The 13,210-nt window shown below is 39.3% G+C and overlaps 1 protein-coding gene across 3 annotated transcripts in view; it reads left to right on the forward strand.

Annotated features, from left to right (window-relative positions):
* The window catches only part of PGR (progesterone receptor), a 113,359-nt gene that overhangs the window by 81,521 nt on the left and 18,628 nt on the right, over positions 1-13,210 (forward strand). For all 3 annotated transcript variants that reach the window (XM_025002034.2, NM_001205356.1, XM_025002035.2), the window contains 1 exon segment: positions 3,790-4,095. In XM_025002034.2, the coding sequence (XP_024857802.1) occupies positions 3,790-4,095 (306 nt within the window).

Genomic DNA, 13,210 nt, shown 5'->3' on the forward strand with positions numbered 1-13,210 from the left:
AAAGGAAATCAGTCATGAATAGTTATTGGAAGCACTGATGATAAAGCTGAAACTCCAGTACTTTGGCCACCTGATGCGAAGAACTGACTCATTGGGAAAGACCCTGTTGCTGGGAAAGATTGAAGGCAGGAGCAGAAGGGGATGACAGAGGATGAAATGGTTGGATGGCATCACTGACTTGATGGACATGAGTTTGAGCAAGCTCTGGGAGTTGGTGATGGACAAGGAGGCCTAGTGTGCTGCAGTCCATGGGGTTGCAAAGAGTCAGACATGACTGAGCGACTGAGCTGAACTGAACTGAGTGCTTCAGGAAAGCATCTTTTAATAATACTGTACATGTATTCAATTCTTGTTAATTCCCCTGGTGTGCAAAGTTCTCCTTCAACATATACTGTTTGATCTGCTCTGAAAGAGTCATTAGCCTACAGATTTAGAGAAATAAAGGCTATATGAAGGGGCAGCAGTGTGGTCTGGTGGAAAGACCATAGTCTTTCCCTGACCATTTTTAATTCTGTCCTGTTCCATCAGGTTACTTTCTATCACTGTTATCCATTTCACTCATAGTGCACACTATTGTTTGGTATTATCTTGCTCTTTATTTGTTTACAGGTCCTCTCCATCTTCCCCTCAGAATATAAGCCCCACGAAAGCAGATACTTTGTCTGATTATTCAGTGCTGCAGTTTCAGAACCTTAAATGATGCCTAGCACATAAAACCACTCAATAAATGTTTTATGAGTAAGTAAAAGAAAGACTAAAAGAAATTAACCCTTGATTAATATCTCTACTCTGGCATTTATTATCTCTATAAACTTAGCCAATTACTTAGCCTCTATAAACCTATTCCTCATATTAAAAAATGGAAATGCTAGTGTTTATTTCAAATGGTTGAGCATCAAGTTAAATTATATAAGATAGATACGTAAATAATCTAGTTTAATGTTAGTTCACCTTTCAATTTTGCTTTTATTGCATGTCCCCCCTTCTTTTTCACTGGGATTCATGAAAAGCCTGGATCACAAACAGAAATGTGAACATTTCTATATTAATTCAAATTGCACTTTGTATAATCAACATGTTAGGAAATTGTCTTGGAATTTATTTTGTGTATAAGACTTGTTACACTAATCAAAGTGTAAAATATTTGCTTTGGTTTTCAGTAAAATTACATAGTTTCATAGTGTAATCAAATCCTGATAAAACCAGAATTGAACTCAGCTATGAAAAGGAACGCATTTGAGTCAGTTCTAATGAGGTGGATGAAACTGGAGCCTGTTATACAGACTGAAGTAAGTTATAAAGTGCAACACCAATACAGTATATTAACACATATATATGGAATTTAGAAAGACGGTAATGATGATCCTATATGCAAGGCAGCAAAGAGACACAGATGTAAAGAACAGACTTTTGGACTATGTGGGAGAAGGTGAGGGTGGGATGATTTAGAGAATAGCACTGAAGCATGTATATTACCATGTGTAAAACAGATGACCAGTGCAAGTTTGATGCATGAAGCAGGGCACTCTAAGCTGGTGCTCTGGGACAACCCAGAGGGATGGGGTGGGGAAGGAGGTAGGAGGGGGTTCAGGATGGGGGACACATGTGCACTGTGGCTGTTTCATGTCAATGTATGCCAAAAACCATCACAATATTGTAAAGTAATATCCTCCAATTAAAATTAATTAATTTTTTAAATGAAAAAAAGAGAAAGGCGGTTAATGCAAATTAAAAAGAAAACCATGTTGGAGTTGTTGGGGAGAGAAGAGTCTGGTAAGGGTGTAAGTCTTATTTTCTGTTAATCACAATATTTTAGGATTGGAAGGAATCAAACCTTTGTGCTTTTTTCCAGCATCTCTCACCTAAACTTCTTTTTCAGAATCCCCCCAGATGACCATGAAGTCCTTGCCTGAAAACCCAGGGAGATTGTGTGAGAAAGAGTTTGAACTCAGAGTCCACATCATCCAAGTTCTATCACTCTAATATTGGGCATGCCATCTTCTCTACTCTTCTTCTTTCTAATTTATAAATGGAATTAATAATTCCCACTTACTGTGAGGCAACATGATACATATATAAAGCAGATACTCCACAAACGTTAATTCCTTCCCCTCAAAGAACTCATTCCTTCACAAAGAAACCTGCTTCATCTCCTTAAACACTTCTGGATCCTTTCTGTGTTTTGACTGGCATTTGCTTATCTGTCCCCTGCAGATTTTAACATAGTTTGGGGGGACTCCATAGAATAAATAAAATCCTTTTTCTTAATAACAATACCTGAGCTGAGAAATCACCAGAGCAAGTGCTTGCCGAGTCCAGGCAGGTCATTTAAGTGGGCAGAGTGATTCAATTTAAGAAACCTGACCAAAGGCCTACCACCAGTTTGCGGGCTGTCTGTGCCCCATCCAAAGCAGCAGCTGCAGCGTGGCTTTAACAGATTGTTGCCACCCAGCTAATTCAGAAATGTTTTCATAACTCTGGGAAGAATTGTGTGAGCCAAAGAAAACACGTCTGTGAGCCAGAACAGGCGTTTGAAGACAGCCGACTGCAACCTCTGCTTAGATGATTGCAAAGCGTTATCAAGCCTCCTTTAGCCTTTTTTTTTTTCCAGGCGGAAGAGCACAGACACTTGATACCATTAAGCAGCCCATGCCTGGCAAAGAGTCGGCAGGGGCTGGAGTCTGGCCTGCCCTCTGATCACTCCAGGGCCTCTGGGAACTAGCAGTGGCCCAGTTTTATATCTTGGTCCCCTTCAACCACTCCTCACACGGCGGATTTTCTACTCATCTTCCTGTCAGCCCGTTTTTCTTCCTAACACATCACAATTCAGCAGTGGAAAGAATTCTAGAAATAGAAATTCTACAAATGGTCTACAAATACAAATGTGGTCTGACCAGCACAAGATGCGGACTCTCTCCCCCCTTAATTTAGAAATGAGGTTCTTTATTTTGGGTCCTTAGATCTCATACTACTCCATGTATTGATTTCAGGGAACTTCAACTGATCGTGAACTCACTGAAATTGTGTACAAGATTTTGTGGGGTTTGCATGTGTATATGCATATCCTTTAACAGATTCTTAAAAGAATAAAATTTAAAATAATACTCAACATCTACTAAAGGTTGTGTTTTAATTAATGCAGTTTTTAGCAATAATTTTGGGACAATTTGGTCAGAATAGTAATAACTATTCTAATACTCCTATCAGAATATTGGCCAACACTGAACTTGCGTACGTGTGTGCTAAGTTCACTTCAGTCATGTCTGACCCTTTGCAACCCTATGGACTGTACCCCACGAGGCTCTTCTGTCTATGGCATTCTCCAGGCAAGAATACTGGGGTGGGTTGCCGTACCCTCCTCCAGGGGATTTTCCAGACCCAAGGATTGCATTTCTTATGTTTCCTGTATTGGCAGACGGGATCTTAACCACTAGTGCCACCTGGGAAGCCCCCCAAACTGAGCTTAGTCTCTACTAAGAGCCATTTGTCTTTTCTACATGTTTTTTTTTTTTTTTTTACTGCAAAGCTCCATAACCTTGCCTTGGATACTGGTGTAATTCCCCAAGCCTATCCAGTGAATGCTGCTGTAATTAATTCTTTAATCCATGTCTGAGACCTAACCTTTTTACTTACTAGGTCTCATTGTATTAGACTGATAACCAAAACCTATAACGCTATAATGCTGTAATTTTAAGACATTAGAAATAATTTTCTGCTGGAATATTTAGTTTCTGTGTATTTACATGACCTTTCTTTCTTCTTCTTCTTTTTTTTTTTCCTTCTCTGTAGGCCGAAAGTTTAAAAAGTTCAATAAAGTTAGAGTTATGAGAACACTAGATGCTGTTGCCCTCCCACAGCCGGTGGGTATTCCAAACGAAAGCCAAGCCCTAAGCCAGAGAATCACTTTTTCACCAAGTCAAGACTTGCAGTTGATCCCCCCACTGATCAACTTGCTCATGAGCATTGAACCAGATGTGGTCTATGCAGGACATGACAACAGCAAACCTGATACCTCCAGCTCTCTGCTGACAAGTCTGAATCAGCTTGGTGAGAGACAACTTCTTTCAGTGGTCAAGTGGTCTAAATCACTGCCAGGTAATAATAATTTGTATATAATAGCATGTAATAAAAATTTTTACTATGGCTTCATACTAGTGGGTGGCTAAATAAAACAGGCCACGCAATAAATTAAATGGAGTATAAACAGGGGGTTGTCGTGTGTGTTTCAGCAGTTCAAAATATTTATCTAGGCCCCTATATTATATACTGTTTGTCTAGGACCCTACTGTGTGCTATGGAAATAAAAAAGACATAGATAACATTTTGAGTCTTGCTGATGAATCAAGAATTACATATATGAAGCAGTTAAGGAATAGTATAACTCTGTATTATCTACTAGATAGTATCATAGTTCACAGAAAGACAAATTGACCATCTTCTCAGAAATGTCTGCTGCTGCTGCTGCTGCTAAGTCGCTTCTCGTGTCCAACTCTGTGCAACCCCATAGACGGCAGCCCACCAGGCTCCCCTGTCCCTGGGATTCTCCAGGCAAGAACACTGGAGTGGGTTGCCATTTCCTTCTCCAATGCATGAAAGTGGAAAGTGAAAGTGAAGCCGCTCAGTCATGCCCGACACCTAGCGACCCCATGGACTGCAGCCTACCAGGCTCCTCCATCCATGGGATTCTTCCAAATCCAAATTTAACCAACCTCATGTGGTTGAAAATAAGACTGAATGTATCTATTCATATAACAAGTCAAAATAGTATTCAGAGTGTAGCAGAGTATCTAAAGTCAATTAAGAAATAAAGTTGCTAAACCTAAAACAAATAATTTGGACACAGAGAAACCTCCAGTCACTATTTTTGTGAATTTATACTCAGACAGTGACAATTTGAATTATGTCGTCATGAAAGGATTTTAGTCACTTTATTAGTTACTTCTGCTCTCTCAGCATAGTTCCTTGGAAGCCAAGAGACTGAAAGAATTACAGGGATGTAGTTCTCACCTGCTAAACCTTGGACTGCAGAGCTAAGAGAATAATACATTCGTAGTAATTACTTGTCAAATGGTGCTAGTGATAAAGAACCTGCCTGCCAATGCAGGAGATATAAGAGATGCCGCTTTGATCCCTGGGTTGGGAAGATCCCCTGGAGGAGGGCATGGCAACCCACTCCAGTTTATTGCCTGGATAATCCCGTGGACAGAGGAGCTGGACAAGCTGCGGTCCTTAGAGTCACAAAGAGTCAGACATGACTGAAGCAATTTCACACGCATGTACACAGTTACTTGTGGAGGCATTAATCCCATAATTAGAAATAAAACCTTTTTTAAAGTTATTTTCTCTTCACACTGATAGTAACCTTATACTCCTTTAGACTAGTTTATCTGATCAAGAATTAAACATATACATTTTAGTCTCCAAGTAAATTTAATAGCCTTTTTTTAAAAAAAGAATTCATTTCCCAATTTGCCTTAATACTATTTCTCAGTTCTTCTACCTGAAAGGTTTGAAATATAATAGATGAATTGTTATTGAAAAGTCAAGTTTACATGAGACAGAAAGAAAAATAGATTCCTGTTTGTTGACTCTTTAAAAAAATACATGTTGAGAAAGTTAATTAAACTCACTATTCTAGTGAAGATAAAGTAACATCAAAAATCAAAACGCCCAGGTTCTTATTAGCTTCACTCTTGTTGAAAGGCTTTGGACAGGTAATTTTTTTTTTTATTAGAAAAGTTCTGAATTCTTTTTAAAGTTTACTGTAAAGTGGTTATCAAACTTAATAGATTTTTATTAAAATATTACAATAACATTGGTGAACTTTTTCAGTTTTAAAATATGAGTGTTTATGTATTTAAACATTTATGTTTTTCTATTATTTGGAAAGGTTCTTTCTTTGATTTTTGTTGACATAGCTCATATTTCTTTGGTTTTCATTTTGTAGATTCTCTACTGTTAAAAAAAGACTCTATTATCATTTGGCAAAGTTAGAAAATAACCAATTATAATTACAAAGATAATTTATTCATTTTGGAAAAAAACTAATTGAGTCCCCTTAGTTGAAATACAACTATCTGTCTAGATTTTTGATCCCCACACACCCTCCAAAAGAGTGAGAGAAAATTTTCACATTGCATTTGGTGATGACTTTTTTAATGTTGCAAAATGTAATTTGTGTATAAGTAAACAAGAATGATGGCATCACCAGTATTACACATGTTGTTTTCATTAACTGTATAATAAGGGAAGCATTAAAATTATCAAAGTACTGAGTGGCCCATGGTCTTTCAAACCATATTTTTATGGTCTGAATGCTGAGAGTAATTTGAATGAATGATGAAAGCAGTCAGTGAAGCAGAGTGACCATACTGACCTCTGTGGGAGGACTCAGAAGGACACGTGTATAACAATTTGCTCTCAAAACTACTAGCTGCTCAAAAACCTCCAACTTTGTTCACGTGAGTCACTTGAGAAATGTCTGTTGCACGTTTCCTTTGTGCAAGACGCAACCCTCACTCAGTGGTGATAGAGGAGCCAGCAGGCTGGGCTCGTGATGGCACTGCATTGCCATGCAGCACATCCTCGCACCTGGTCATCAGTTTTGTCCATAAGGGAAACTTCTTTTATCTATCCACTCACAGGGTTATTGGTCTGTAAAAGATGGACTTAGTTAAATGAAGCTTATTGATAGTTTACTTATTTAAAGTGGAAAAAAAAAAAGATATTGCTCGGAAAACATGTAGGTAGATCAGGCAGTTCTTTCACAAACAGAAAGTGTATTTTGGGAGTCAGCTTAAGATTTCAGGCCTTCTGAGGCATCAGAGAAGAGAAATCTGCCCCAAAGCTCTGGGGAAAGGAATCGTGGCCCTAAACTAAACAGGGACAGCACTTATTCACAATATCCTGTGTTGTCTGGTTAGGCTCGTTTGAATAGTAGACCTGTAGGGATTTGAAGTGAAAACACCATATGTAATAAGTGTTTGTTCAAGACCTAAAATTCCTTGGGTATATATGTTTATCCAAAGAAACCAATGCCCTTTAACTTTGCAAAGAAAAAAAAAAGATAATTTTAAACACCTCTCTGGGAGAGGAAAAAGATCAGATGCAGGCTGATGATCATCACCAAGGTGTCAGCACGCATGAGAGCCACAGGACGCGTGGCTGCAAGCCCCCGAGAGGACTTGTGCTGCCTGCTCAGGGACTCCCGTTGCATCTTTGTCTGTGCTCTCCTTTGTCTTCGACGGGTCACGGTGATCACAGCATATCTGACATCTTTACCATACTATTTCAGAAATACCTTTCTTTTTCTATTTAATGGAGACTCACAAAATATGCCTCATGACAGTCCATTTACAAGTGATCTCTGAGGTTACATTGTCTCTGACATATTGTATCTATATATGAATGATTTTACATTGACACTTAGTTCCAACTTCAGTGGGTAATGTTTTCCTTTTTGAAACTTGAAGTAGCATAATATTTGCAAAATTTAAAAAATGAGCAAGATGTATTCCCTCTGTTAAGGAACATTCAAAACAGTGTAATGAAAGATACTCAAAAAAGTGAAAGTGTTGATCAGTCGTGTCTGACTCTTTGCGACCCCATGGGCTATAGCCCACAAGTCTCCTCTGTCCATGGAATTCTCCAGGCAAGAATACTGGGGTGGGTATGCTATGCTAAGTCACTTCAGTCGTGTCCGACTCTGTGTGACCCTAGAGATGTCAGCCCACCAGGCTCCCCCGTCCCTGGGATTCTCCAGGCAAGAACACGAGTGGGTTGCCATTTCCTTCTCCAATGCATGAAAGTGAAAAGTGAAAGTGAAGTCGCTCAGTCGTGTCCGACTCCTAGCGACCCCATGGATTGCAGCCCACCAGGCTCCTCCATCCATGGGATTTTCCAGGCAAGAGTACTGGAGTGGGGTGCCATTGCCTTCTCCGACTGGGGTGGGTAGCAGTCCCTTACCCAAGGGATCTTCCTGACCCAGGGACTGAACCCAGGTTTCCTGCATTGCAGGAAGGTTCTTTACCATCTGAGCCATCAGGGAAGCCTCAAACAGCTATACAATTGACCCTAGTACAGCGAGGGAGTTAGGGGCACTGACTGTCCAAGCAGCCAAGAATCCACATATAGGTAAGAGAAAACATTCTGAATAGAAGGAATAATGTGGCTAATACTGTAAAATGAGGAAATCAAGAGGTTTGTTTGGTGAGTAATAAATTGGACCAGTTCTGTACCCACAGATTCAACCAACCATGGATCATATAGTACTATAGCACTGAAAAAAATCTTGGGTGAGTGGACCCATGTTCAAATCTGTGTTATTCAAAGATCAACTGTAGTAGTGTGTGAAAGTGACGTAAGGTACGGATTTTAAAAAATGGAGACAGAAGAACTTGTCTTTAGGGACAAGAGAAGGATTCAGAGACAAGGCATCAGTTAAAGTACACCGTGAAGGAGAAGTGAAACTTTGATAAATAGTGTTAAGAAGAGAAAGCATTCTGGATAGAAGGAATAGTGTGGCTGATGGTGTAAAACAAGGGAATCATGAGGTGTGTTTGGTGAATAATGAATTAGACCAGCATAAGAATGGTTCTAGAAGAGTGAAGGTCCCTTAGTAACATAAAAATGTTATCATACCTTCCCCCCACAGTATAGTAATTAAAATTGTTAATAGCTGCTGATTGAGAGAATACAACTTGCATATGGTTTCTCAAACACCACTGGCGTTCTGGGGGTTTCCTCATCCAAGAATTAAGAAATCGCTGAGAAAATTATATCGGAGAGAATCGCAGAAAGTAAATTTAGAGGTGTACATTGTGGGCTGAGTCAGGGTAGACTTTGGATATTAAATGTTTAAGTACTCATTCCCAGTCCAACTTCATCCTTATTCTTTATTCTGTGTATTTAGCAGAATACATCGTAGCAGAATTGATGTGAGAGAGAGGTTCAGGAGAAATATTTCCTTTGCATAAATTTTGCCTTGATTCTTCTATTTATTTGCTGAAAAAAAAATATTCTGGCCAATGCTTTGACATTTGTAAACATATTTGACTTTTCAGCCAGACTACTTGCATTCATCAGTATCAGAAGACTAGAACAGTCCTTTGCCTGTTTTTTTTTTGTTTTTTTTTTTTTTTGCCTTTGAAGCATGCCAAAATATCTTTTGAGTCAGTAATAGCCATTGCATGCATGACAAAATATTTTTGTCTCTGTCCCCAAATCAATGAATAAATTAAACTACTTCTCCCAAAAAAAAGTGATGGAAAAGAAATGAGATTAGCCCTCTTGGAGTAAGGTCAGGGTTTGATAGTATTTTCATGAAGACACTAAAAAATGATTTTCTAATATTCTATTTCACTGAAACTACTATTGTCAATGTCACCAAAATCTTTTGTCAAATCAAATGAGTACTTTCAGCCCTTACCATGTTTCGCGTACCTCTGAAGCCATGACGGAGGAGCCGTGTCTTGCTGAAACTCTTCCTGTAGCGTTCATTCCCTTCCAGGCAGATATGTTTCTCTCGATTTACACATCTGTTTCCTTTGTGGACTTGTTCTCCCATGAATTTGGCATTTCCTGCTTCCATCTTCTATTCCAGTAGTTTCTCAGTCTGCAGGGCTGGATTTGCTCACTTACGGCCTTGTCTTCAGCTCCCATTATATTCTCATGATTCCTACTTACATGGTGACAACCTAGATCCTCTACAGAAGTATTGGACTATATATTTATTGTGCTTATTACACATTTCTACCTACATGAGCTTCCAAGCCAGCATGACCTTCTACTTCATGAGCCTAAAACCTTTCTCTGTATCTTGAAATGGCACTGCAGACAGAATCTTGGTTATAATCCTTTGCTCACTTTTCTCCTTCACCTCTGTCAACTCTGCTTATTATATGTATGATTCATTATACATGCTGTTTACACTGCTACTACCTTGAGCTATTTTAAGTCCTTATCATTTTCCCCTAGGTTTCAGCCACAGCCCCCGACTGACACTATTATCACAGTTTCACACTGCCCGCAGATAGTCCTCAATTCTGCCACTAGGATCATCTTTTCAAAAGCAATTATCATCTGTTATATTATTCCCATCCCTTTCCAGAACAACGTCAAACTTCTTAGCCTTACTATTTCAGGTCCTTCCGGCTCCTGAATTTACATTCTTTCTCACTCCCCCACTCCAAGCACCTCTGAGGCTTGGTTCCCACAAAGCTCTTTGCTCAATTTCCAGCCTTTCTTCATCCACTTTGTTTTCCCTACCTGGTGGCCCTTCGCTTCTCCCACATTTTCCCCTAGCTAGTCCCTAACTAGTCTTCAGGATGCTAATCAGCTTGCCCTAGGAAGATTTCCCCAAGCCTCCCCAGATTGAGTCGAAGGTCCCTTAGCTTTTTTGAGAACTATGCTGCCTTAAATCTTTACACTCAAGTTCGCATTTGTGCATAAGTTCATCAAACGTATGGTAGTGATTACACTTGCTGTGCTGAAGCTTCTTTGTGCTTGTGTGGGAAGGTGCTGAGATAGTCGATGCTCTTCCCTTGTTATAGATGAACTGTTTCAGTACATGACAGTTTTGACAGGAGCACAGCTGGTATATTTTATCAAATCTTTGGGATTAAGCCAGGAGAACCTAGAAGGTCATGTAGGCCAGGTGTTACTGTACACTTTCTTTTCAGTTTGTTTTAGGCATTAAGGCTTGGACAGTTTGTGACAGAAATTATCAGGTCAAGTCACTTAAAAGGAAAGAGCATTTTTCTTTACTACTTGTTGAACACAATTACAGGTCATCCATCACTTCTCTGTGTGAAGGTTTTCATTTTGATCCTCATCTCAAAAGTACTGAGTTTACCTGATCATTATCATCAATGGGAATTTGATCTCAGTGTTCCCGTCTTTGTTTCAGTATAAAGTAATGAATGATATTACAGTTAATGGCTTCAAAAAATTGCACTTCTGTACTAAGCATGTTAAAGTCAATTTACCATTGTACCCTTATCTCAGATAAACTCACTTAAAGGGGGAGTAAATAAAGCTATTTTTCTGATTTTTTTTTTCATTCTGTTACATAGAATATACTTTCTGCTATAAATATTGGTAATTTTATAGTTTATTTCACCAAGATTTGCCTTTTATATTATAACATACCCAAAATAAGCCAAGTCTATATGTGCCTCCCTTGAGGGAGTCTTGCTTTTCAGGAATTAGGAAACTTTATTATTTATCTCTTATCAAATGATCCTAAACTTAATGGAAGAAGTAATTACCCATTTTTTAAAGCCTATAAAGTATGTAGTTTACAAGTGGCATTTCTGTACTAGATGTATTGAGTGACTCATAATTTAAAAAAAAAAAACAGGTAATATATACACATGAACTTCAAGATGCATGTATGACATGAAAATAAAGAGAGAATTATGAAAATTGCATGCCAAGTTTTTCTTGGCTAGTTATTTTTAGAGAGTCTTTCTGTACCTGAGTCAGTCAGGAAGTAAGCAATAAACACCAACTCAGGCAATGGCACCCCACTCCAGTACTCCTGCCTGGAAAATCCCATGGGCAGAGGAGCCTGGTAGGCTGCAGTCCATGGGGTCGCAAAGAGTCTGACACAACTGAGTGACTTCACTTTCACTTTTCACTTTCATGCATTGGAGAAGGAAATGGCAACCCACTCCAGCGTTCTTGCCTGGAGAATCCCAGGGACGGCAGAGCCTGGTGGGCTGCCGTCTATGGGGTCGCACAGAGTCGGACATGACTGAAGTGACTTAGCAGCTACTAAGTTTTAAAAACCAAAAACATCCTGCTATCAAAAACCAAACAAAAAAGAAAAACATAATTTTCTGAAAAGACGTCAGGGCTTCACTGAATAGAAGGACAAGTCTGAAGAGGAGACAGAAACCAAGGCCTCTCTGGAGGGCCAAGACAAGAATCACAAATGACCCCATTGGATCCCACTGTCGTTAGGCACCACCACCATCATAAGTAAAGCCTACCCATATCTTGATCTTTGTTTTACTATTTTTTGCTTCAAAGTCCAGATAGTAGGTATTCTATGGATCAGACCTAGATCACAAGCCCAGGGAACCAGAGGCCTTAGCCAGCCTCCTTGTGGGAACGTAGGGTACTTGCTTTTGTAGTTTGGTTGACCAAACGATGGGAAGCTATTCGCATAGAGGGAAAAAGAGACGGGAAGTGGGAGGGAAGTCCCGCTGCCTCTAAAGGGGCAAATACCTGCCGTGGTACCGCTGATTATGAATATGTGCTAAGGTTGTTTTCAGTCTCTCTGAGACTAAGAATTTCCAGGAAGAAAAGAGTAGTCTTCCTGCTAGTCATACGAAGATGGGAATAGCAGGAAGTACATGAAGGAAAGATAGCCTTTTCTGTTTACTTTGAGATTATTAACCAAATCAGGAAATAAAATTATTTTATACTTGAGATCTAAAGAATTAAGTTTGACTCTTGAAATAGGTCCTTTGTAAGTGGACTTCAGCAGAGTCTTAGAAGGAATAGATGTTATTTAAAAAGTTTTATAGAACGTGGTTGATGATCCTACCAAAATGTTTGTTTTCTTTATACCTTTAATGAAATATTTCACCCACTTTTACTGTTTCAAGTACTCAAGTACAAATAATTTAGAGTTTTATATCTTTTGCTCCATATGTCCCCATACCTCTAATTCCTATGGAAATGAATCTTCCACTGGTCCCTCAAACAGGTCCAAAGCTTTCTTATTTTCTCTCTCGCCTGTTTTTTCTCCTTTATTTTGTCTCAGTAATGCTGTTATCATCATCATGCACCATTCAAGTAAAAACTGAAACATCTATTTGACTTCCTCTTTTTCCAATCTGTATATATTCAGTTGCCAATTTCTTTAATTTTACTCTTTAAACCTTTCTCCTATGTGCTCTATCTTCTCTACTCCTACCTGTTGACTTATTTCGAGCTTTTATCATCTCTCTCCTGGACTTTGGCAATAGCTCCCAATTTCTCTCCCTAACTTCAGACCTTTTCCCTTGAACACATCCTCCACATGGCTGCCAGTGAGCCCTGCATAGTGTAAATCAGGCTATATCACTCCCCTTGCTGCTTCATAGGCATGCAAGACCACCCATGATCCAACACCAGCCCACGCCTCCAAACACCTCTTTGCCTTACCCTCCTTTACGTTATCAGTGCTGAACTGGTTATCTTTCCCCAAGCAGGCAAAAAG

The sequence above is a fragment of the Bos taurus genome, chromosome 15 (genome assembly GCF_002263795.3).
Source record: "Bos taurus isolate L1 Dominette 01449 registration number 42190680 breed Hereford chromosome 15, ARS-UCD2.0, whole genome shotgun sequence".
Classification (NCBI taxonomy): Eukaryota; Metazoa; Chordata; class Mammalia; order Artiodactyla; family Bovidae; genus Bos; species Bos taurus.